This window comes from Lemur catta, chromosome 14 (assembly GCF_020740605.2).
Source record: "Lemur catta isolate mLemCat1 chromosome 14, mLemCat1.pri, whole genome shotgun sequence".
Lineage (NCBI taxonomy): Eukaryota > Metazoa > Chordata > Mammalia > Primates > Lemuridae > Lemur > Lemur catta.
In genome coordinates, this window is record NC_059141.1 from 1,437,688 (window position 1) to 1,460,048 (window position 22,361).

The 22,361-nt window shown below is 57.0% G+C and overlaps 1 protein-coding gene across 1 annotated transcript in view; it reads left to right on the plus strand.

The window, feature by feature from the left end:
- The window catches only part of TCERG1L (transcription elongation regulator 1 like), a 125,445-nt gene that overhangs the window by 79,181 nt on the left and 23,903 nt on the right, over positions 1-22,361 (plus strand). Inside the window, exons 7-10 of the mRNA XM_045568372.1 lie at positions 4,214-4,246; positions 7,520-7,608; positions 15,464-15,618; positions 17,921-17,990. Coding sequence (XP_045424328.1) covers positions 4,214-4,246; positions 7,520-7,608; positions 15,464-15,618; positions 17,921-17,990 — 347 coding nt within the window. The remainder of the gene's footprint in view (positions 1-4,213; positions 4,247-7,519; positions 7,609-15,463; positions 15,619-17,920; positions 17,991-22,361) is intronic.

The window sequence follows — 22,361 nt, forward strand, 5'->3', positions numbered from 1 at the left end:
GTCGATCTGTGTGCCCTGACGCCTGATGGCCCCGGATGACACTGGGTACCTCTGAGTCTTCACGTTCTGGGTACTCTTGGGAGAACAGTGGGCTCCGATCTGGACTAATGACCAAGAAGGAAAATGCCAGAAAGCTGTTGCAGACACTGACCTCTCATTAGGACACAGGCAAAGCCACCTCACTGGTTTCTTTTTAGGGAAACAAGGTGATTGGTTGCTAAGCGCCAAGGGTCTGCAAAGCCAGGTCTTGCCCAAGAATGGAGCACGGCTTGGAATGCCACACGCCTTTCAAGGACGTAAGTTATCGCCACTGCTCTTCAAGGGCCCTGCCGTGTCTTCCTCTAGCGGACACCTCCCCAGTTCCTGCAGCAGCTGGAGGGAAGAACGGATTGCTCACACCCGGCTCCCAGCTGCCCCCACCGACATCAAGGGCTGCGATGGATTCCGTATGAGCAGTAAATAAACACTTGTCAGTTGACTGACACGGCCATTTTCCTCCTTCCAGGCTTCCCTGCGACCTTCCCAGTTCTCTGTCTCCCAGCTCTGCCCGCAGGAGAATTCGCCCCGGGCTGCGGGGAGCTCTTCACATCACAGGGCCGGGCTCGATGGATCGATAAGCGGCTGGGGAGACATCACCAGCGAGCCTCTCTCGGAGGGCGGACATGCATCGTGCGCTCCCCAAAGTGCCTGAGCGCCCACGGCCACACAACTTGTTGATTTTCCCCCATAAGCCAGTTCTCTTTGCCACTCAGGGGAGTGTTTCACGGCAACATCATCCGAGTTTGTGGAGAGGCTCAAAGCAAAGATCACTTAAGCATGTCAGAGTGGGCCCCGGACGTGGCCCGCGGGGAGCCGTAGAACGAGCATTTCCACGGAGCGGTGGGCGAGCCGCAGACCCAATTACGCACCTGAGCCCCAGGGGTTCACTCTCCCACCTCCGAGGTAGCTGCAGAATCGATGGCTGTTAAAAAGTGCCCATTGTTCGGAAAACTATTTGGGGCACGGCGCACGCATCTGTCATAGGTATTGCGGAGTGTGTGTCTGGGACGAGGGCTTTGAAACGACCCTCAGAAATGCCTTCTCCAAGAAGCACTCAGGAGGAACCATGTAAATCCGATTATTTCAAAGCCAGATTTTAAGATTGGGTTTTTACAAAGATCAACTGTTTTCAGTACAGGCGGAATCTTAGTATGTTTTCTCAGAGTCGTGGGGACTGGGGTGCAGCCGCCCTGCTCTGGCCTGAGATGGCGGAACAGGCTCACGGCTGCCAGCCGTCCTCACACGTCGCCTTGTGGCGCATGTTTCTCTCCAGGCTCGTGGGAGACGCTGACACGCGTCCCTGCCAGCAGTGGCTGTGTGTCTTAGGCGTGGCCACCAGGCTGCAGACAGGGGGCGGGGGTGCAGAGCCGAAGCACACACCACCCCGCTGTCTCCTGGCACAGCCGGTCAGACATGCCCCATGGGCCCCCTCTCTGCTGCGCTTTGGATACAATTTAAACCAAACGACTCTGGCTCATTCTTAGGTAGTGAAAAGCCACCCATTTGTATCCAGTCCCAAAACAGGTCTGAGCTCACGTTTAACCTTTCTCCTCCTCTAACTTGGGCCTGCTTTGGGCTGCGTCTCTTTGGGGGCTGAGGGCAGGGAGGGTCAGCTTGTCTGTCCTCCCGTCCCCCACCTACCCCGGTGCCTGCGGGACTGCAGGGTGGAGCAGAGGGACAGGGACGGGCCCAGGCCCTGTGTGGCCAGCTCTCATGGTCAGACAAGGTCTCCTCGGGCTTGGCCGTCCCCACCTGCTAGCCCCGCTCTGGGACAAGATGCAGTGACCTAATCCCATTTGGTGGAGGAGGGAGCAGAAACGGGGCTGGGCGAGGAGGGCGCGTCACACCTGGCAAGGAGCAGGCTTCAGGGAGGGATTCCTGCAGAGCCTTGAAAGGCTTCGTGCACTCCAGGGGCACCGGGTACCACCTTGAGTGAAAATATTTCTTCTTCTCTTGAATTTATTTCTTGATTACCCAGTTCAATGAGAGCAGAGGGTTCCTTCCCCAGGGTGGATCTGGAAATGGGCCTGCGTGTGGCCATGCCAGGCTGAGGTGTCACTTGGCGGTGGCCCTGGCTGCCCGGGGCCCTGTGGTCAGCTCCTGAAGGCAGAGCACCAGGCAGAGGCTCCGCCCGACACACTAGAGATGGTGCTGGCACACGGGGCCTGGCGGGGTCAGGGGCTCGTATGTATCTGGTTTGCCAACAGCCTGAGCTCAGGACCGGCCATCTGGTCCCTGGGGGAGCCCGCAGCCAGGACACTCTGCAGAGTGACAGCAGTGGACAAGGGCCTTGATGTGGTGACAACGCTCTCTGGCCATTTGTCCATCTGCTCGCCAGATGAAGGGGAGCCCGGGATGGGACCCGGGTGCCTCTGTGTGCTCCAGATTCCACACTCTGGGGACGGGGTCATGGGGCCCAGGCCGGGGCTGCCCGGTGTCTCTGCTCCATGTCTGAAGTACAGCTGTCGGCCAGGCGCTGCCTGAGGGAGGGGCCTCCCGCCCAGGGCTCTGGGGAAGGACACCGCTGACCACCTGGCTCCGCAGCCACAGCCGGGAAGGTGACGGCCGGGCCCCATGCGGGGACCAAGCCCACACGGCCCCTCCCACAAACCTCTTTCCCAGGACAGGTGCCGAGGGAGCCCGAGCTTGCAGTGGGTTGAGGGAGGCAGGAACAGGGTGATGTGCTGGGGGCTCCCAGCCTTGTCCCTCCCGCGGCCTGCCCCCAAGCACAGCTGCAGCCACGTGGAGGAGGCCACGGATGCCCTTCCTGTGTGCGTGGTGTGTGTGGTGTGCGTGGTGCACACACACGTGTGGAGTGACTCTCACCGGTTCCCCTTCCTCCCTTCTGCCCGGAGGGAACACGCCCGAGACTGTTCTCACCGCTGGCGGTCAGGAGCTCCGCGAGGCAGTTTCTGTCTCCCAGAGGCTCCTGCTCTGCAAACCCACGAGACTCCCGCAGGCTTTTCCTCTCAGAACTCACCTATTTTTAGGTTACTGCATGGTTAGATGGTTTAGGTTTTTCTTTTCATTCTTAGTGTTAAACAGTGGTCAATCTCTGTTATCTTTCACTAAAGCTATTTGCAAAATTTCAAAGGTTATTTAGACATTTGGGGAAAAGATGAAAACTTAACCTTTGTTTTCATTTTCAGAATCCCACAATTTTTTCCTTTTCTGTCCTCCCTCCCCCCCAAAAATACTTGTCAGAGTGCTGTGTAATTTGGCCTCTGGACAAAAGCCTGTGCCCTCTTTGGTGACCAGAGCGCCACGGCACCTGGGGGCCTGGCCAGCCTGGAGCCCCTCCTGACCCCGGCAGGACCGGGCCAAGGCGGCCCCTCATGCCACCGGCTGCCAAAGCCTCAGCAAGGCTGGTTCCCCTGTCCCACGTCAGCCCCTGGTCGCCGTCAGAGGGCCTGTGCCCTACCCACCCGTGACGCACGTGGCCTGGTTCACAGAGCAGGGACGGTGGCATTTTAGACAGTGCCGCGTAGCACAGATGGAGTCTAGGGAGCAGTCTGACATCACTGGAGGAAGGTCCCATGTGTCCGGATCCCTGGGCCCCCGGGAACGTGCGAGTGCAGCCCTGGGCGCCCACACACTGTGTCACAGGACCCCCACCCTGAGCCCCCCAGGGCTGTGAGCCCTGGGCAGTGTCCCAGCCATTTGCTGGGAGAGGTCATGTGTCCCTGAGGGTGTCACAGGTGGACAGCAGCCAAGCTGGGGACCTCTGCTCTGGGCACCATCCTCAGCGTCTTTCCCCAAGAGACTGTGTGAGTCTGGGGCGAGGGGGGCGCGCATGAGCGAGCACCTTGGCACACAGGCCCGGGGCGCACGGCTGGAGGCTGGGCCTGGAGGTCCACGGTGGGGCGGGGCTGTGTCAGGGAGGGGCCCAGCCCTCCAATTCCCTGCACACCCACCACAGCTGCCCTCCCTTTGGGATGAGAGCTTTGTCACTAGACCTCCATCCAGAGGACGTGACAATGCCACCTTCCTGCAGAATGCACAATGTTTGCCAACCAATCTGAATTTTCAAGGCTGCTTTTTGTCTTTGATTGCTTAGCTTTCCAAACTGCTGTGACAATGGAATGTTAATGACAATTGCTTTGGTCCAACAGATAGAAGTAAGGAGCTCTGCCACCGTGCGCCCTGCCCCCCTGCCCTGGTGCTGCACACGGAGAGGAAGAGCCGGGCTGGAGACACGGAGGACAAGGTCAGTCTCTGGACCCTGTGTGTCTGAAAGACGCAAAACCCCAGGTTTGGAGGGTCAGGCCAGGGCCCCCTCACGCTGCCTCCTGCAGGCTGTGTGTGTGGCAGCTGGTGCTGGTGAAGCCCTGGGGGCCCCGCAAGGCCTCAGAGAGCACCAAGCAGCCCAGCCCAGTTCTGCCCGATCTGAGGCCGGAGCCCACTGGGCCACTGCACCGGGAGTGAACCTGGCTCCTCATGTACTGTGTCCATTCTCAGAGGGGACAGGGGACACACAGGCGGCCGGGCCGTAGGCAGACAGACGCCGCTTAGGCAGGGATAAACAGAACCCAACACACACTTGTTTTTTCCCCAAAGCCTTCTAATTTTAGGCCTTTCTCTTTTCCTGTTTGCCAAATGTCGTCTTAAAGATGGATCAGGACATTGCATTTGTTGCATTTAATGTGTTTAACAGCACCGTCCTTCCTGCGAATGACCCAAGAGAGTCACTTTCATTGCTACATCTGAAGACCTCAAATCACACTGAATCTGCTCCCGGCTGTCCCAAACCGCAGGGGCTCTGGTCGGACACACTCGATCTCAGTCTGCCTCGATCAGGTGTCTCCCGGCCTCAGGCCCTGTGGGTTGCCCACCCCGCTGCTTTCTGAGCCGGCTCCTCCAGAGCATTTGCAGGACACCGTCGCCACGTGGCCACCTTCCCCTGCCCCGTCCCAGTGCCCGCCACGAACCATGGAAATTGATCACAAATGTTAGTGCAAAGTAAACTTTTGCCACCTGACGTATGATTTTTCCAAAGGAGATCAACATCCAGGACAGAATTACATATTAATTACACAGACAGCCTTTCTAGTGCCCTAAATAAATACTTCCTCTATCACTGGGCTCTGCGGGTCTAATTCACTTTTACTACTTTAGCAGGAACAGGAGTTTTATACCATGACTAGCCATTTTTATCACCAACTGGAAATCATAACCGCGTGCACCTCATGGAGACGACCTTGATAATTATTGGTAGAGGATCCCGACGCTGCCAGATTTAAACGTTGGTCCCCCCGCAAGTTACACCCTACTGTATTCGTGGGAGTAATTAGCTGAGGTTATCTACTGCCCAGAGACTGCTTGTTGAGTTTCTGTTGTTCAATTAACTTCATAATGGAAACCCCTCTAATTTCTCTAATTGGATTGGTAATATAAACTCTGGTCTTAACATATATATTTTCCAAGGCAAGTGTTTCTGGTACTCCCTGTTATGCTAATTATTTACCCTGACTTTATTTTCTCATAGGGAACAAAGATATTTCCTAATACCAGAAAACCTAAAACACTTTTTTCCTTAGACTTACAAACTTAAGGATAACAACATAAGTTACAGATCATTTATTAAACGGAATTATCTGTCCCGATGAGTGGAGTGCCCCGGCAGGCCCGGGGAAACACCGGGACGGGGGTGTGAAGGCGACCGACGCCTGTCTTCTGGTCGACACTGCGTGCTCAGGGTGCCCTCCCCAGACCACCCGCACGCCAGAGGCCGAGCAGGAACTTTTCTGGCTGAATGTTTTCTCTGGGGACTTCCCATGCTTCCTGCTTGGCGGGGACTCCGGCTGGCTCGTGCTCTTGATGGTGGTTGGCAAGAGGCAGCTTCACTCTTATCGCTGGTTTGCCAAAGGGCTGGGACGGGCACATTTGCTTCTTTGGACTTACTTCACCTTGGCTCGTGCAGATATTTGAGGTCCTTTTCACTTTTTGTTTGAATTTTATGCTGCTGTGCTTCTGTAACTTAGCACGTTCCTCACTACAGTGTTTGGAAGGTGGCTGAGACGGCCAACATGAGCCGTGGTCCCATTGGAGCCCTCGGGGGCCACAGACGGGTGTGTGGGGCTGTGGTGCGGTCCCCACCCCCCGTGTGTGGCTAAACGCACCGGGGTGTGCCCAGCAGGGCTTTGGAACTTCGACTTCATTGAGTTTTGGTTGGTCAGATGGTTGGTGACCTACACTGTCGCATAAAGTACTGACATTCACAGCAGTAAAATCTGAGATTCCAGAATTTTAGGATGACATTCAAATGTTTTAATGAATCTAGAGTTTTAATTGCACCTGACATTCTCAGCTCAGGAACAGGTTTTGCTGTGGATACTGCACTGCTGTCTTTTCATCTCACCTGGTTTTCCAGGACAGAGAGCACAGTCTTTATCACAGCATTTTAAGTTTGAGATTAAAACCATGGAAACAGCTGGGAGAAGAAAAAAGAAAGACGTTTCTGACCACTGGCGTTTACTGTACTTGCTGTGAGTTCATCTCTTTCTCACAGTTCTCCAAAATTTTGATGATACTTTTAGAATTCCTCAGTGTGACTTTGCAGTTCTGCTGGTGGAAGCGTGGGTGCGTTTGCCCACTGCTGAACAGAGATCCCAGGCCTGCCGAGCCTCGGTGCAGCTGCGCAAGCTCACCTGGCTCTCGGGTCTCTGGTTCTGTCAGACTTGGGATTGGCCGTATTTTCGACCCTCGAACTGCTTTGACTCCTCTCCAAATTCCCCTCTACAGTGAGCACTGATCAAGTGCCTCGACCACAGATTTTTTTTCTTCTTAATGTTAGGTAATAAATCTTTATTTTATTCCAGGTGATATCATGTTCAAACATTCTTTGTTTTCTGAGAGGGCGGCAGAGTGATGCTTTTCACACCTGACAGAGCATCAGGGTCACCTGACACAGCCACGCTGCCCCCGGAGCCCCTGCCCCCAGCTGGCCTCTCTGGAGGGGTGCCAGCTGCTGGGAGCAGCCAGACGCCGCCGAGGGGCAGGGTCGTCATTTGAGAATCTGGGCTTGTCACTGCCTCCTGCCCTGGCAGCCCCCATGTACCAGCCCCGCTGCAGCGTTCCCTGGCACTAAATGTGGTTTCTCATGGCACAGCCACTGCCGCTGGGCCGGCTCATTGCCGGACACAGATCCAGCAGGATTTTCTGCCCCCAAAACTTTGGGCCTCAGATGCCCCCTCTCGGCTGCCTGTGTCTCTGTCCCTGGAAAAGCAGGCGGCATAGACAGCTTGGGACAACGAGGGGGTGCCTTTGTCCAAGTTATTTGACAGTCTGTTGTGCCCTAAACATGTATTCGCGGCGTAACCACTCAGCCTGATGGCTTTGCTGTCCCGAGAAGCACATTATCTGGGGGCTACCGCGGGCAGGTCTGTCTGCAGAGGCTTTTGTTGTTCTTCACTTGGTTGCCTGTAATCGAAGAGGAGTGTTTAAAATTAAAGACGCTCTCTCCTTCTCTTGCTGCTGAAAGGAGCCCCCACCGATGCTCGGGAGAGGAGAGGACAGCGCGGCCAGAGGCAGCAGGCCCGTGGCCTCCACCCCCGTGCCCGGATCCCCCTGGTAAGACTCGGCGAAGCCCCAGAGCAAGGACAAATGGCAGTGTCTTGTCCCAGCATTCGCCAGTGTCACCAGAGAAAATGCATGCTCCTTAGGTACACTGTGCTTTAGAAAATGAATTTGCAACTCGTGGCAGATATAATTCTCCACTATTGTCACATTCTGCAGAAAGAAAGATAGCATCCGCGTGATAAGCCACCCAGCCCTGATGTGTGTGTGAGGACGGTAGACGGCCGGGCTGCTGTGCAGCCGGGGAAGGGCAGCGTCTGAGAAAACGCTCCCCCCAGCCGAGGAAGAGTCGTAGCCGAATGTTAATTACCGGCGTGCGGCCCCGCCGTCCTGTGAGGGCTCCGCTCCGAGCGCGGCACATTCCAGACACTCTCCACGCGGGAGCCGCCGTCTTTGGTTTTTAAAAATGCCCTTTTATAATGGAGTCATTTGGAAGCAGAATAAAAAGGTTATTATAGTAAAAATTAGTTTTAAAACCTGAAGATTGGAGTGCAGCATACAACTGGGAGGAACAGCTAATTTAAAGAACAGAAATAGCAGCCGCTTGCGTCAGTTTAATGTGCGTGACATTAAAGGCGGGAAGAAGTTATCCGCTAACGACCCTGGGGCCCCACGCAGCCGGCACAGGAAGTGACGGCCCCCCTGGCAGCTGGGCTGTCCTGCCCGAAGCTGTGCCCCGTCCCGTGTCCTTCATGGACAACTCTGCTGTCACCTGGAGGGAGGGGATGGCCGGGCAGGGGTGGCCTCCAGCCTGCCGCCTTCGGCTGGGGCAACTCTGCACCCTGGGGGTCCTCGGGGGTGAGGCCTCCCGTGGGGGGGACGTTGTACTGTTTCCAACAACCAGTTCTCTGGCTCCCGGATGTCCAGCAAGTCAGTTCAATCCCGACCCTGCTGAGTTAGGTCAGACCCCACAGGCTGAGGGCTGGGCCACCAGGCTGCCCCCACTTTAGACACCAGCTCAGGCGAGGTCCCCAGGCTGCCTGCAGTTCTCCCTGGCCGTTTACACATTTGGGGTCCCGTGAGCTCCCCTCATCATGACAATTTGCTAGAATAAGTCACAGAACTCAGGAAAGCGCTTTACTTACCTGCAGCGTTACAGTAAAGACTACAACTCGGGAGTAGGCAGGCGGCAGAGATGGACTGGCAAGGGACGGGAGGGCCTGCACACGGCCCACTGCACGCGGGCCCTGGGGTGCGGTGGCCTGTGGCTCCTGGGCCACACGCCCGCGTGGCGTGACTGTGCTGACTGCCCAGGCCCCGTGTCACGGTGGCGAGTGTGTGTGTATCTAAACCTAGAAAAGGTGCACACGAGTACGGCGTTGTGACGTTGTGGGACCACTGTCTGGTACGTGGTCCGTGGGTGACCGAAGCTGAATGTCGTATGGCCTGTGACTGTGTATACGTTTCATCGTAGCGCAGACTGTTGCAGAGCTTCTGTCACCGAATGCTCGGATGTGTTCCCAAGACAGGCACACGGCACACATGACGTTTGGGGGGACTGGGGTAGATTCGGAAGACTGTGTGCACCTGTCACCCTGCTCCCAGGACGCTGCCCTTGGGGGACTGTGAGTATGTAGAAGACAGGACTTTGGGCACAGAACCTCTCCCTATGGACGCTGCAGGTGTTCTTCCTCCGTAACGCTGAGTCACAGCACAAAGTGCTGAAGGACACCTGGCTGTCACTCTGCCTGCTCTGTTGGTTGCCGCGTGGCTGCGACGTGTGGCATGCCGTCCCTGCGTAGCGTGTGCCGGGTGCGGGAGGAAAGTGGGGGCGCTTGGCGCACACGGGCAGGGGGACCCTGACCCAGGACGGGACCGTGAGCAGGTCCTGCTGGTTTCTGAGGGTGGACCACCGAGGACAGAGTGAAGCAGGGTGCGGAGTGGGTGTCGGGGAGGATGGCTGGGAGCAGAGCCGTGGGACCGAGGAGCGGTTGGTGAGGGCTCGGGCCTGGGGGCACAGAGGAAGAGCAGCCGAGGCCCCCAGGACCTCTGACCTCCGGGTCTTCGTGCCGAGTGACGCCCGTACAGTGGCGTGCTGGTCCTGGCCGTGTTACCTCCAGCTGGAGAATACCCTACAGAGTGGTCGGTTTGTAGAAACTGGTTTAAAAACGACGGGCGCAGGGGGTGGTGCTTCTCCTGCTGCTGCTGGAGGGCTCGGCAGTCCGTGTGGACGACCAGGCGGACAGCAGCGTCCCTGGCTACTCCCGACTGTGCTCGGTCCCCTCTGCTGCTGTCATTGCTGAGAGAGGTGGCCGGATATGTGGCCCCCTGACAGTATCCATGTGACACTCAGCACTTGAGAGACGCAGAATTGATGCCCCGACGGTGAGTAGAAGCGAAGAGTCATCCAGGCGCTCTCGTCTGTCTACCTGTGCTGGGTTAGCCGTTGGAAATTGTTCCGGAGTCTGGAATAACTTCCGCAGCCAGCTCCGCCGCTCAGAAACCCATTTGGCTTCGTGCTGCCGGTGGTTCCAAGGACGCTGTGACCTGAGGTCCAGTGTTTTAAGAAGACAGTGGGCACCGGAGGCCGCACGTCCGCTCTCCTGCGAGTGAGGTCCCACCCTGCGCAGGGGACGGCCCAGCTCCTGCAGTGAAGTCAAAATCAACCTTTTCACATCAGCCCCTGTTTTCAGGCATGGTGGCGCTAGGATAGCATCGTTCTCATCTCTGTGGGAATCTCTCTCTTCTTCTTCTTGTGATTTGGCTACTGACCCAAATGGTAGTTTTGAGGGAATTAAGCCTCCGTCTTGTTGGAAGGTGATTAAAATGTTTTTCTTGGAGTCATTGATGTCACTGGGGAAATTTCAAAGGCGAGCTCCACAAAGTGTCCAATCCATGAGCTTCTGGCTCAAATAACAGTAAATATCAAGGCCGACAATTAGCCTCTTAAAATTACTTAAATGGCTATGGATTTAGAAATAATTAGCTAGTTTTATGAAATAAAAATACACTGGACATTGGTTTTAGCCTCATGTCATTTTCTAAACGTTCTGGGTTGACGCAGTGCTCGTGTTAGTCAGTGTCCTGTCCCTGTCACAGCACAGCCCCCGGGTCCTTGTTGAGTGACTTGGGAAGGGATGCAAGTGCCTCGAGACGGAGGAGGGACACGCGGCGTCCTTCGGAGCGTTGACACCATCAGGAGGTGCTGCTTCCAGCAAAGCTGATTCAGGTTTTATCTTAAGAAGCGGAAGCAGCTACAGTGCGCGCGGCACACGGTGCACGGCCGAGAGGCACGGGTGCGATCCTGTGACACCGGAGACGGTGGGCAGCGGGAAGCCCACAGCTGGTTCTGCGTTTCCGCCCTGGAGAGGGAAGCGGCGTGGGCAGAGCTGTGCTGTGCTGGAGCCCTTGTGCTGTGGCGTCCTGCGAATAGCTGGTCAGTGTCCCCGAGTCCCAGGGACGCTCCTGGCTGCTCCTGGTTGTGTGTTAGTAACTTGTCTCTGATTCTCACTGTGATGTTTTAGTGCCTGTGCATGACATCTTTTTATTGATTCATAGCTCTTTAATGGGCATAACATTTAAAAATACAGTTTCTGGATTTTCTCAGTGTAGGTATTAAACATGTTTGACCTTAAAAGAATCAATATTACAACCATGTTCTGGGATGAAGCTGGTAGAACTTTTCTGGAATGAAAGGAAGGTTTCTGCAGGCATAACGCATGTGGGTGGTGTTTGATGAGAAAGGCGGTTGGAAGTTATGGCTGTTAAGAAAGACGCCGGCCCGGCCACACGGGCAGACGTCAGTGTCCCCTGTGCACTGTTGCTCCCCCAACTTGGAGACACAGCACATCAGTCATCTTTGAATACATAGCACTGAAGAGAAACCAAATGTCACTCTGTCCCCTCTGCACAATCAAGTCTTTTATTATGTCAGAGAAGGGACAGGGGAGGAGCTCCTGCTCGGGGAGGGGACGCTGCCGCTGCCGTAAATGTCAGCGAGGCTTAGCTGGCAGGTGCGGGAGGCGCCGGGACGCTGCCGTCGGGATCCGCACTGCGAGGCCGGAGGTGAGCTCCCGGGAAGCCTCCGTTCCCGGCGGCAGGTGGGAGATGCCCTGACAGCCGACAGACAGGCCTCTCTGCGCGGCTGGACGGACAGTCGCCCAGGGCTCCGGCTGGCCCCTCAGTGGCCACTGACCACCGCTGGCCTTTTGGTCCTGCCCATTGTTTGGCAACGAGGAAATAAGTTTGTGTGAGATAGTTAAAGACTGACGGATAAAATCTTTCCAGAGTTATGCAAAGAGTGAGAGGTGAGGACTTCGGGAGCACAGACGTGTGAGCCCAGGCTTGCCCGGGCCCCTGGCAGCCAGTGAGGAGCACTCCCAGCCGTCTCCCCAGGACCTTCCCGCGTCTCTCACCCCAGAGGACCAAGGCGGAGTCGCCCTTCCCCTTCGGGAGCAGGAAATAAAAAGTGCCAAAGTGCCGGGCGGTTGTTTTCAGGAGGCTGAGCCCGTGTGCCCGCCGGTCCCGGATGCCGGCTGTGCAGCGTCCGCCCCGGCTCCTCCAGGACCTTCTGTCCCGCAGGCCATGCTGTTGCGATGTCCCTAGCACGGCCAGTGTCTGCAGAAAGGACGGCGCTGCCCATGTCCCGCAGCCGAGAGACGTTACGTGGTCACACAGCAGGGCCAGGCCCAGCGCCGGCCTCTGCCCGTCCGTTCAGAGAGGTCTCAGCCCTGGCGGGCGGGACGAGCAGACAGGACACGCGGGGGACAGGGCCCGGCCCGCAGGGCACTGTGTGTGTCTGGGGTGGGTGGGGCTTGGGTTCCCTCCCCAGTGAGCCCAGAGTGACGCTCTGAGAGGGGCAGGAATGTCGCCCACACCTCGCAGCTCGCACCGCGGGGTTTGCCGTCTGAAGGGCGGTTGGATTGCGAGACTCCTTTTGCACAGCGAAGCGACGACCCCAGTTTTCCCTGTGTCAAATCCGGGTCTTCACCTCTCACGGCTGCCAAGCGTGGACCTGCTGCGGCAGACCTACGTGGCTCTGATGCTCTAATTGCATCCTCTGGGACAGGGGACAGTTACGGGGAAGAGGGCGTGTGGCAGCTGTCCAGAAACGACACAGCGTGATGAAAGAAGGGGAGCATGTACACAGTAGCTAGGGTGGGCGTAAACGGCACATGGAATTAATTCTGCGTGTTACGGCTGGCTCCACGCAGCTGACCAGCCACGGCGAGTGGATGGGCAGGTCTCTCCTGGGAGCCACGTTTGTTTACCTGCCACCAGCTCTCGGTCCAGCTGTGCAGGCCTCCCCAGGGTGGGGGACGGGGCCTTTGTAGCTGGATATCGACGTGAGCGAGGCAGTTGCGCGGCTCTGCCCTCTCTGGGCAATAATCCCCTCTTGAGTCCTAATTAGCCCCACTCCTCCTGGCGTTAGGAGTTGGGTGGTGGCAAACATTTCCTGCACTCCGGGGCATGTGGGCGCTGGCTGTCCCTGCACTGGGACATGCTGGGGGGGCGTCTCTGAACCCCGACACTGGGAAGCCGAGGAGTCAGCGCGGCTCCTGCCCCACTGGGTTTACAACAAAGACGGATGGGTCTGGGGAGAATTTCTCCAAGTACATATGGAGTCCCACACGTAAAGCCTCTTCCTGAGGTTGATAGCAGAGCTCGGGGGCTGGCGGGGAAATACTCAGGATCTCACAGAGAAAGTGAACTGGGTTTGCCACGTGAAGAACCGGCTGGGGCCTTCACCGGGAGTCCCCGGGAGAGGTGCGGGCCACACCGGGCAGCAGGTGCCCCGACAGAGAGACGCAGAGCCAGGCCCCCTGGGTTGCTCTGGTCTTCAGGGAACGGTGGGTTTCCTATGGAAACCAGGACACGTGGAGGAATTGAGGTGGGTCTGAGGGCTCCTGCCCGAGGTCAGCCTGGCCCGGGCTGCCCTGCCCTTTCCTCCCGCCACGAGAGGACGTCACCTGCCCAGCCCCTGGGGCTCCCTGTCCACCGGCCGTGGATGAATTGCACATGCCCGGTTCTGTTTCAGATCAGCAGGTCTTGAGCTGGGCGCTTCTCGGTGAGCACTGGGCATTGCCGCCTGCGTCCCACAGTGGTAAGGCCACGGCACCGTGGGGCGGGTCTAGTTTCGAAAAACCCAGGGTACAGGTGTTTTAACAAGAGGGAGGTTTGGGGGCGGTGTTTCTCCCGATACCAACACCACACGCTGTCTGCTCTGTTGGGAAGTGTCCTGGGAGCACTGCGTCCTTCCTCCCACGTGTTATTTGCCTTGAGTGGGGCTCCCAGAAGCAGGGCCTGCTGCACCCCCCGAGTCCAGCTGTCAGAGCAGATGTGGCCCTGAGCCGGGCAGCCAGAGCTCATGATGGGGTGGGTGCCCGGCCTGGTATGGTCAGTCTGAGGGGTGGGGGGCACCAACAGTGGCCATGACCAGGGTCCTGGCACCAGATCAGAAAACAAGGAGGAAAGAAGAACAGAAGCTAGAATTGGGGTGGGAGGGCCTGTCCTCCAGCCTTCACCACTGAGGACGCTGAGGCGCACGGCGGTGAATCCCCTCCCCAACACGGTGCAGAGACGGCAGCGAAGCCCACCCTGGAAGGCAGCCCCGACCCCTAGCTGAGTGGTCCTCCGTACAGTGACTCCTGGGAGGACACAGGTCCCCAGCTCTGGGGGGAGGCGGTGTGGGGTGCGGTGCCTGGACCCCCCGCCAGGTCCACCTGCCATTCCTGGGCCGCAGTAAGTTTCTTGTTCTCCGAGAGGTCAGGGCTCCTGGGAGACCTCATGGGTCCACACACAGCTTTGAAATTGCAAGTGAATCGGGGGACGCAGAGAGCCAGGGATGCTCCTAGAATCTAGGGGTGTGAGTGGGCTGTGGGGACCCAGGCAGTGCCCGACGTGCCCCCCGTGCCCCCCTTGGAGGGAGATCAGCACCAGAGGTGCGTGTGGCTGCACACGTGGGATGTTCCCGCCCGTTCCCTGGGCATCTGAGAAGTCCCAGGACAGTCACGGAGCTAGCAGGACCCTCCGAGGTCACGGTGGGAAGTGGAGGCCCAGGGAGAGGAGGGGTCCCGCCCAGAGGAACCTTCTGGGAAGTCGAGACCAGGAAGGGGCCGGTGCCGCCTGGGGCTGGTTCTTGCAGCGTCCTGAGGCCAGTTAGGACGCAAAGCCCAGGTCCGAGCCCAGCCAGCCTGGCCGGCCTCGCCCACCCGCGTTCGCTGGGACACGCTGGGGCCAGAGCCCGGGTTCCGGGTGTGCACGCCCCGAGGATGGGAATTCCCTTCTCTCTCTCTTTTTCCTATGCCTCATGTTTTCCTTTTTACTCTTTTCTGATAACCTTCCACAGAGGAAGGGGTTTAAAACTGCAAATTATTTCTTTGAGGAATTGTAAATTTCTATCTATGAAAGTACAAAACTTAGTTCTTTGCTCTCCTAGAAATGAGACTGGTGACAGCAGCCAGTGTGACACTTGGGCTGCTGGAGAGCAGTGAGCCGTGTGCTCCTTGCGGCCACGCAGGGCTCAGCAGGGGGTTGGGAGCCCCTCTCCACACGGCTCTGCCCTGGATCCCGGAGCGCTCGGATCCCATGGGAATTTCGCTGAGGCAGAGACGGCTCCCATGCTGGAAAGAACTCTGACCTCGTGTGACCTTGTTAGGGGACTGCTGTTGTCCTTAGTGGCCGAAGGGCAGTCCTGAGGGTGTTCACTGCTAATGACATGAGATAGCACGTGAGGAAGGCCTGCGAAGCAGACTGAGATCAGGCTTCCTCTTTATCATTCCTGCTCACACAAATGAGCTTTGCGAACGTGTGGGCATCAGCCCTGAAGGGCTTGGCGTTAGGCTCCTGCTGGCGGCTGTCCAGCGCATGTCCCTGCGAACCTCTGAGACAGGTCTCTCCACGCAAACAGGTGCGTGGTCTGGACCGGAGACGACCGGGTTTTCTTCTTCAACCCAACCATGCAGCTGTCCGTCTGGGAGAAGCCCACGGACCTGAGGAACCGCGGGGACCTCAACCGGATCATCGAAGACCCTCCCCACAAGCGCAAGCTGGAGGCCGCAGCAGGTAAGTGGGACCCGGGCTGTTCGCACCCACTTTGCAGAGTGTACGCCAGGTATCCCTCGTGAACGTGAAACCTAAGCATGTTTCTCTTGGTTGTGCTGGAAATTGATCATTAGGAATCATGTGCGCGACTGCAGAATGCGCTAATTAAGTTTCTGAGGCACTTTCTGCAGAAAACTTGGTTCCCCCGAGTGGTGAGGTCTGTCTGTCCCTCTGCCCCGTCAGGGGGTCAATGCAGGGGGGCCGTGCACTCGCCACCCCTGAAGGTCCTGCCCAGCGTCACCATCATCCAGCTTCTCACTCCTGTTCCACTCGGGGACCGGCCGTGCGCAGTGGGAGTGCGTTTCCTTCTGCCGTGCACCCTCCCTTCAGACCTTGGGGCCAAGTCGCTGCGTTGCTGTGTTTGGATGGATGCCTCGATGCAGTAAAACTCCCGCGCTCGGGAGAGGAAAGGACCCTTCGCGGCGGTAGAGGAATGGGGCTCTGGGCAGGGGCAGTTGTTCCTGATGATGCTCCTGTAAATCTTGCTTCACCAGGCGTCAAAGAAGAACTTTCAGCATTTTCAGAAAGGATCCTTTCCGATTAGATCTGATACGTATTTTATTAGCTGCGGAGCTGGGAAAGCCCCACTCCCTGAGCGCGGGGGTTCGGGTGGGCTGGGCTCTGCGGGGCGCATCTGGGAGCGGGAGCCCTCGCTCACCCCGCATGCAGAGATGCTCGTGTGCGGGGCCAGGCAGGTGGACATGGGATCTTGAGCCCTTGGAAAAGCTCTTTGTTTCACTTTTGTGGGGTATTTTAGTGGGTCTGTAAAGACATTTTTGATGCCACACAGCGCGTATTCCTCGTCGTGTGTGGTCACGGCAGTCTCTGCTCCCCCGTCTCCAGTTGGGGGGACGGTGGCGTCACCCCGGCCCAGCACCGTCCGAGCAGGCCCCGGGTCCCAGCGTGGCTGACTCCAGTCCCCTCCCAGCCCAGGGGCAGGGCTGGTGCAGGAATGATCCTGAGGGATCCCTTCTCCTCCATCCCTTCTGGTCTGTTTCTAAAGTCAGTTGAATTTATACACTTTTTCTTTTATGGTTTCTGGATTTTTTATGTCCATTAAGAAGGATTTTTCTATGTTAAAATTACTCAAAGAAAACAAATAAAAGCACTCTAAAAATAACCAATATTACACACATTTATTTTAAATAATATCTTTATAATTGTATGATCTCATTATCTTTTAATTTAAAGAAATTTGGACATTCTCCCTCGGGCCTCCCTGGAGTGTGTCCTGTGACGGAGCGGGGAGGAGTCTTCCTCTTCTCGCCTGCGTCACGTCTTGTCTCTGCCATTCTCGTCACCTCCCACTTCAGCTGCCTGAGAGACAAGTGGGTGACCAAAAACTGAACCCCACTCATTCTTCGGGATCGAGCTAGATGTCACCTGCTCTGGACACACCAGGCAGGAGGCGGGTTTCAGACACACGGTGCGGACAGGCAGCCAGGCGTTCAGTCTGCAGGAGCTGAGGCCCGTGGAGACTGCGGTGCCCCGGGGTGAGGGGCCGGCCGGGGACGTGGGGACACCCTGAGAGAAGCCTGTGGTTCTGAGGAGCAACTGCACAGGAGGCCTGGTGACGCGTGGGGCATTTGGGAGTCACTGCCTGTCAGGACAGGAGTGATAAGGCATGTGCCGTCTGTGTGCTCACTGTCCCCTGTCCCTCCTGGAGACAGACACAAAGCACCAAACCTCCTTCTTACCTGTTCGTTCCGAAGGCTCATCAAACGCTTACAGGGTTGACCTCTTCAGGGTGGAGCAGGGGCCGTGTCGTCAGATCCGTCTGGCTTCAGGAGTACACGCATGGCCAGTCATGAGCACAGGCCACGTGCAAGGGGGGCCTGGTCACTGCCGTGACGGAGCACCACTGAGAGCCAGCCGGTCGCTGGGCGTGGGCAGCGGCTGCCGTGGGCTCGTGGTTCCCAGGCAGACGTGACGGTGCCGTGCAGTTCCCAGGCTCTCGTCCCAGTGGGCAAGGGGGCACATGCTCCCCTCTAATTCCCCATCCCCCGGGCCCCCTGGAAGCCCAGACACCTCTAAATAGACAGTGGCTGTAGGCGGCCTCTCTACAGAACAGCAACGTCAGATTTCTCGTCTGATGAAATATAAAAGGTCAGGTACCAGGAGAAAACTAGTTATAGGATTTCATATCAATCTTTAAGAAAAGTCTGTTTTTTAGATTTCCAGTTGAGGAGGTGAGCGCTGCCGGTGCTTCTGCCCAGGCTCTGAGTGCCGACACGCCAACCCTGTCCACCTGATTTTCTTTCAGCCCATGACAGCGACGGATCCGGTTCGGAAGACGGCAGGGAAGACCAGGACGTGAAGACCAAGCGGAACCGGTAGGTGCCACGGTTCTTTCTCAGCGGGTCTTTCCTTGGTGGGCACTCAGGTGGTGAGGGAAGAAAAGGCGTCATTCCGACCGTGTTGACTCAGAGCAGAGAACCAACTCAGCTGCTGAACAGGCGGCCAGAGGTCTCAGTTCTAACAGCTGCCCAGGGAACCTGCCGGAGTGGGTGTCTCAGGGGCTCCGGGCAGCTCAGACGCCCTGCAGAGCTTCCCCCCCGGCCCCCGGCCCACCCCAGACGTCCGGGAGCTCTGCCCTGACTGCATCTCCTGAGCCCGTCAGAGCAGCCGGGTGGCTCGGGGCACGGTTGGTGGCATGTGCTGGGTGAGAGGGCGAGTGCCTGGCGTGGGGCTCCAGCTCTGTATCTCGCTTGCTCAGTGACTTTGGGCAAAGTGATCCGACCCTGAGCTCAGATTCCTCACAGGTAGGCTGAGATGTCGCAAAAGCCCGGACGGCTCCTGGTTGAGACAAGACCCGTGTCAGTGCGTGCTGCACGCGGTGCCTGGGGACCTGGCCATGCAGGTCGGCTCGTCGGTGGCTGCGTGCACGAGGGTGGGGGACCCCTGCACCCCGCCCTGGGCACTTGGGAGCCAGTGCTCTGCCGGGGGGCGGGTCGGGGGCCCCACAGCTCTGGGGTGAGGACGCCGCCCACCCAACCTCCGGGCCTTGCTGCCCCAAACCTCCTCCTCAGACAGTCGCTTTTGGGGGTCAAAGGACACTGTGGGCCACAGGGGGTGGATGACACGTGCCTTTTGTGGGGGCCAAGCTCGGGAAGGCAGTGAGGGTGGCCTCTGTTCCTGTCGTCTCGTCTTGTGGGGACAGCAGTGGAGCTTGTCTCTGCTTAGATATTCTGATTGTTCTTTGATGTGTGTATTTCTTTGATTTGTCTTCGGATGTATACGCTTAATTTGAAAACCAGGATGAGTTTCCTGAGGCAAAAGAGAAGTGGAAACGCAGCCATCATTTGATGAATTTTGAACTTGTGCAGGAGGAAAAGCTCGGGGCGTCCGAAGTAGCTGTGGCGTCCGCCCACGTCACCCAGCCCAGTCCTCGCCCTGTGGCTGGCCGCGGGTTCCGAGCAGTTGGCGTTTAAGTAACGTCAGAGCATTAATTTTGGTTTCAATCACCTGGATGGCTTCCGCAATGGAAAGCTAACTTGGAAACACGGACGTTTGCAGGGTTCCCCTTTCGTTTCTGCCGCACAGACTCCGTGTGGGGGAGGGGCCTGGGCGCCGTCACGTGCACCAGCCGTGCGTGCCAGATGCCCCCACATTGCTGCCAGGGATGGCTCTGTCCCCAGCGAGATCAGGGGCAAAGGGCTTGGGTGGTCTCAGTCATGGTGCATCCAGACAGCAGACCCCACGTGTCTGCCAGGCCCTGGCTGCCCACTTCGGAGCCAGTTTACACGAGCCATGAGCCATGCCCCTGCCGGGATGCCTCGGCCCGTGCAGCTGCCCTGCCCAGCACGCATGTGCATGCCCCTGGCTCAGAGCTGGTGGCCCCAGGCTGGGCGAACCACTGGCATCATCTTGGCGTGTTCACCCCTCTTTGCGAAGGTTGTTGTCCACAAGTCCAGCTTCTCCTCAAGTTCGTAAATGCTTTTGTGTGTTTTTACATGGTGGAATCTGGCATTTATGGTAAGAGAACATGCCTCTGTAAAGCCTGCTGGCACCTGCCCTTTTGCATACATAGTGTAATTTTTCTTATCAAAATCACTTAGGATGCTCTTGCAGTGTGTGACTGGGCATCGCCAGTCATGAAGTTTTAGCAACACGGGAGCAGACTGGGATGCGGATTGTTCTGGGTGCTGGGCTCTGTCCTGACCTTCCTTGCGAACCTAGGCAGGGTAGAGGGACATTTCGGGTCTGCATACGTAGATGGGCTTACATCTATTGTACAAATAATTCAGGCCCAAATGGAACTTTTCCTGAAATTCTTTTGGAAGAGAAATATGTCACAGTGACAAGCTTTAAAATTATCAAAACATTTCACCCTACCTGGCAAGTGTCATTCCAAATAGCTCGTTATTTGTGATTTAGCGGAGCGTTCCTGGCGCCAGTCGTGCGTCTTCCCTGGGACCAGAAAACTGATGGTTCCCGGCCCCGCCAGTGTGGTGCCCGGAGCGTCGGGGGTGGAGGATGTGCAGATCTTTTTATAGGTCAGGCCCACTTTTTGATCGTTCTATTTTAAGGAGCTGGGATTTATTTTAAATAATTGAATTGAATTATTTTAGGGATTCAGCAAAATTGTGCTCTTTGGTCTAAAAATCAGAGTGAAATTATCCACAAGACACATCAGAGAAGAAGTTGCCAGTGATAGATTAACAAACGGCTTCTGGCCCGTGCGTGAGGCCCAGGTCCTGCCAGTGTGGCCTGGGCGTGTCATGGCACCAGAATGTGAAATCGTCCCCTTTGTTCACAAGTGTCATTGGCCCAGTGGCCTTGTGAGCATATTTAGGTTTCTGTGACATCTGGTGTAGATTTCTTGTACTATGGGGTGACCAAAAGAAGTCTCTTAGCTTGGAATTTTGTTCATTTTGGTAGCTTGTAAACTTTGGGAATGCCAGTTGATGGCTTTGGGTGTTTGTGATAAAGTTGACCTTCTACCGTAGAACTGTGACATCACCTAGGTGCTTTCCTGGGTCAGGTACAGCTTAGGCTGATGACCCAAAAGCCCGGAATGAGCAAGAAGTGCCCAGTACATTTTTCCAATTTCACCAAACATGTCCTCTCTTGGCCACAGTTACACTCTAACGTGTGTCCTCCAGGTGGTTCTGGGACTTAAAGGACTTTTGGGCCACGGAGTAGTTCCCAGGAGAAGCCCCCATGCTTCAGACATGTGACCTTGAGGTGCCCTCCAGACAGCCGTGTGGCTCTGATCTGTTTCCCTGGGCTTCGGCACCCCACCTGGGGCAGACGCAGGCAGGGCGGGTCCTTCCAGAGCAGAAGACACTATAATGCAGTGGCAAATTTTGATCTGTGTAATATGATGCTGAGTCCACAGGCTTTGCGGCCACTTCCGCAGGATTGTCCCCAAGTCAGGACCACACCTGCATAGAGCCACCTGTGGGAGGAAGAGGACGAGACACAGACAGAAAGCCGCTGTTTCCTGGTGCGAAGGCCAGTGACGGTCAATGACTGTGCGTGGCAAGGAGGAGGGGCCGGGCCCCCCGCCCTGTCCTCGGACAGAGCGTGCGAAGAGCTCGTCTCCGTTCTGTGCGGACAATCTCTACAGTCCCGGAAAAGTTAACCATCGAGAAAGCGAGAACACCACTTCTTTGAAAATGCGATAAGAAAGTGCTGTGAAATACGTGAACTCCAAATGAAGAACTTCGGTTTGTCCCTGGATGACAATAGAGTTATCTGCATCCCGAGTCAGCACCAAAGTCCCCTTCAATTCTCTGGCGACTTCACACGGCAGGAGAGGGCATCCGTGCCACTGTGGCCTTTCACGTACGTGGAACACGAAGTATTAACATCCACTGACCTTTCAAGTTACTCTTTGTACTTAATTCATGATTTTAGCTGATCACGTGGTCCCCCGTGGGCCCCTGTGGCTTTACGGAAGCCTTGATCGGGCCGTGGCCGTGCGGGCGTCCGTGCTGCACGGGGAGCGGCAGCCGCAGCTGCTTCAGGGACGGTGGAGAGTGTGAGCAGCCGTTTGCCAGGGGGTTGCAATTTGTCTTTTTAGGCAAAACAGATATTTCCTGGCACTTATTTGCTTTTCAAATGGACTGTCAAACGTATATCTTTCTGCGGGGGGACAGGTGCCCCGCCCGTGATCCTGAGATCCGCGCATCACATGGGCTACACGTGGGCACAGCGGGTGTTTCCCTGAGGCCAGAGCAGCAGGCAGAGCTCTCCTTCCGGTTTCCAGGAAGCTTCTCACTCAAATGTGGATAAACCTGAAGTCTGACCGCCGCGAGGCCAGCCTAGAACTGGATCTAGGGCGCTTGGCCTCGGGGTCTTTGTCCCTGGCTCTAGCTTAGACCCTCCTGCCTCTGCTGTGTGTGACATCAACTGTGTCCCCATCCTCACAGGAGCAAGGACGGCCGGCTCCTCCTCGCTGGCAGGAGATGTGTGAACTCTGAGACGCAACCATGATGCCGCGTTCGGTGCAGCCTCCGGGCATGGGGGCCCCTGCGAGATCCCCCTCCCTGAGGGGCCCATTCGTGCAGCCAGGAGCACCGATGCCCAGTTTGCTGGGGAGTCATCCAAGCCCCACGCAGCCCCCCGTGTAGGCAGGGGCTCCGGGGCGGGAGCCACAGGAAGGGGTGATGGCAGACCGTTTCCTCTCCAGCCCTGAGGTTCTGGGCCACCGGCACATGCACGCTGAGCACCTGCTGTGTGCAGTGTCCTGTTACAGG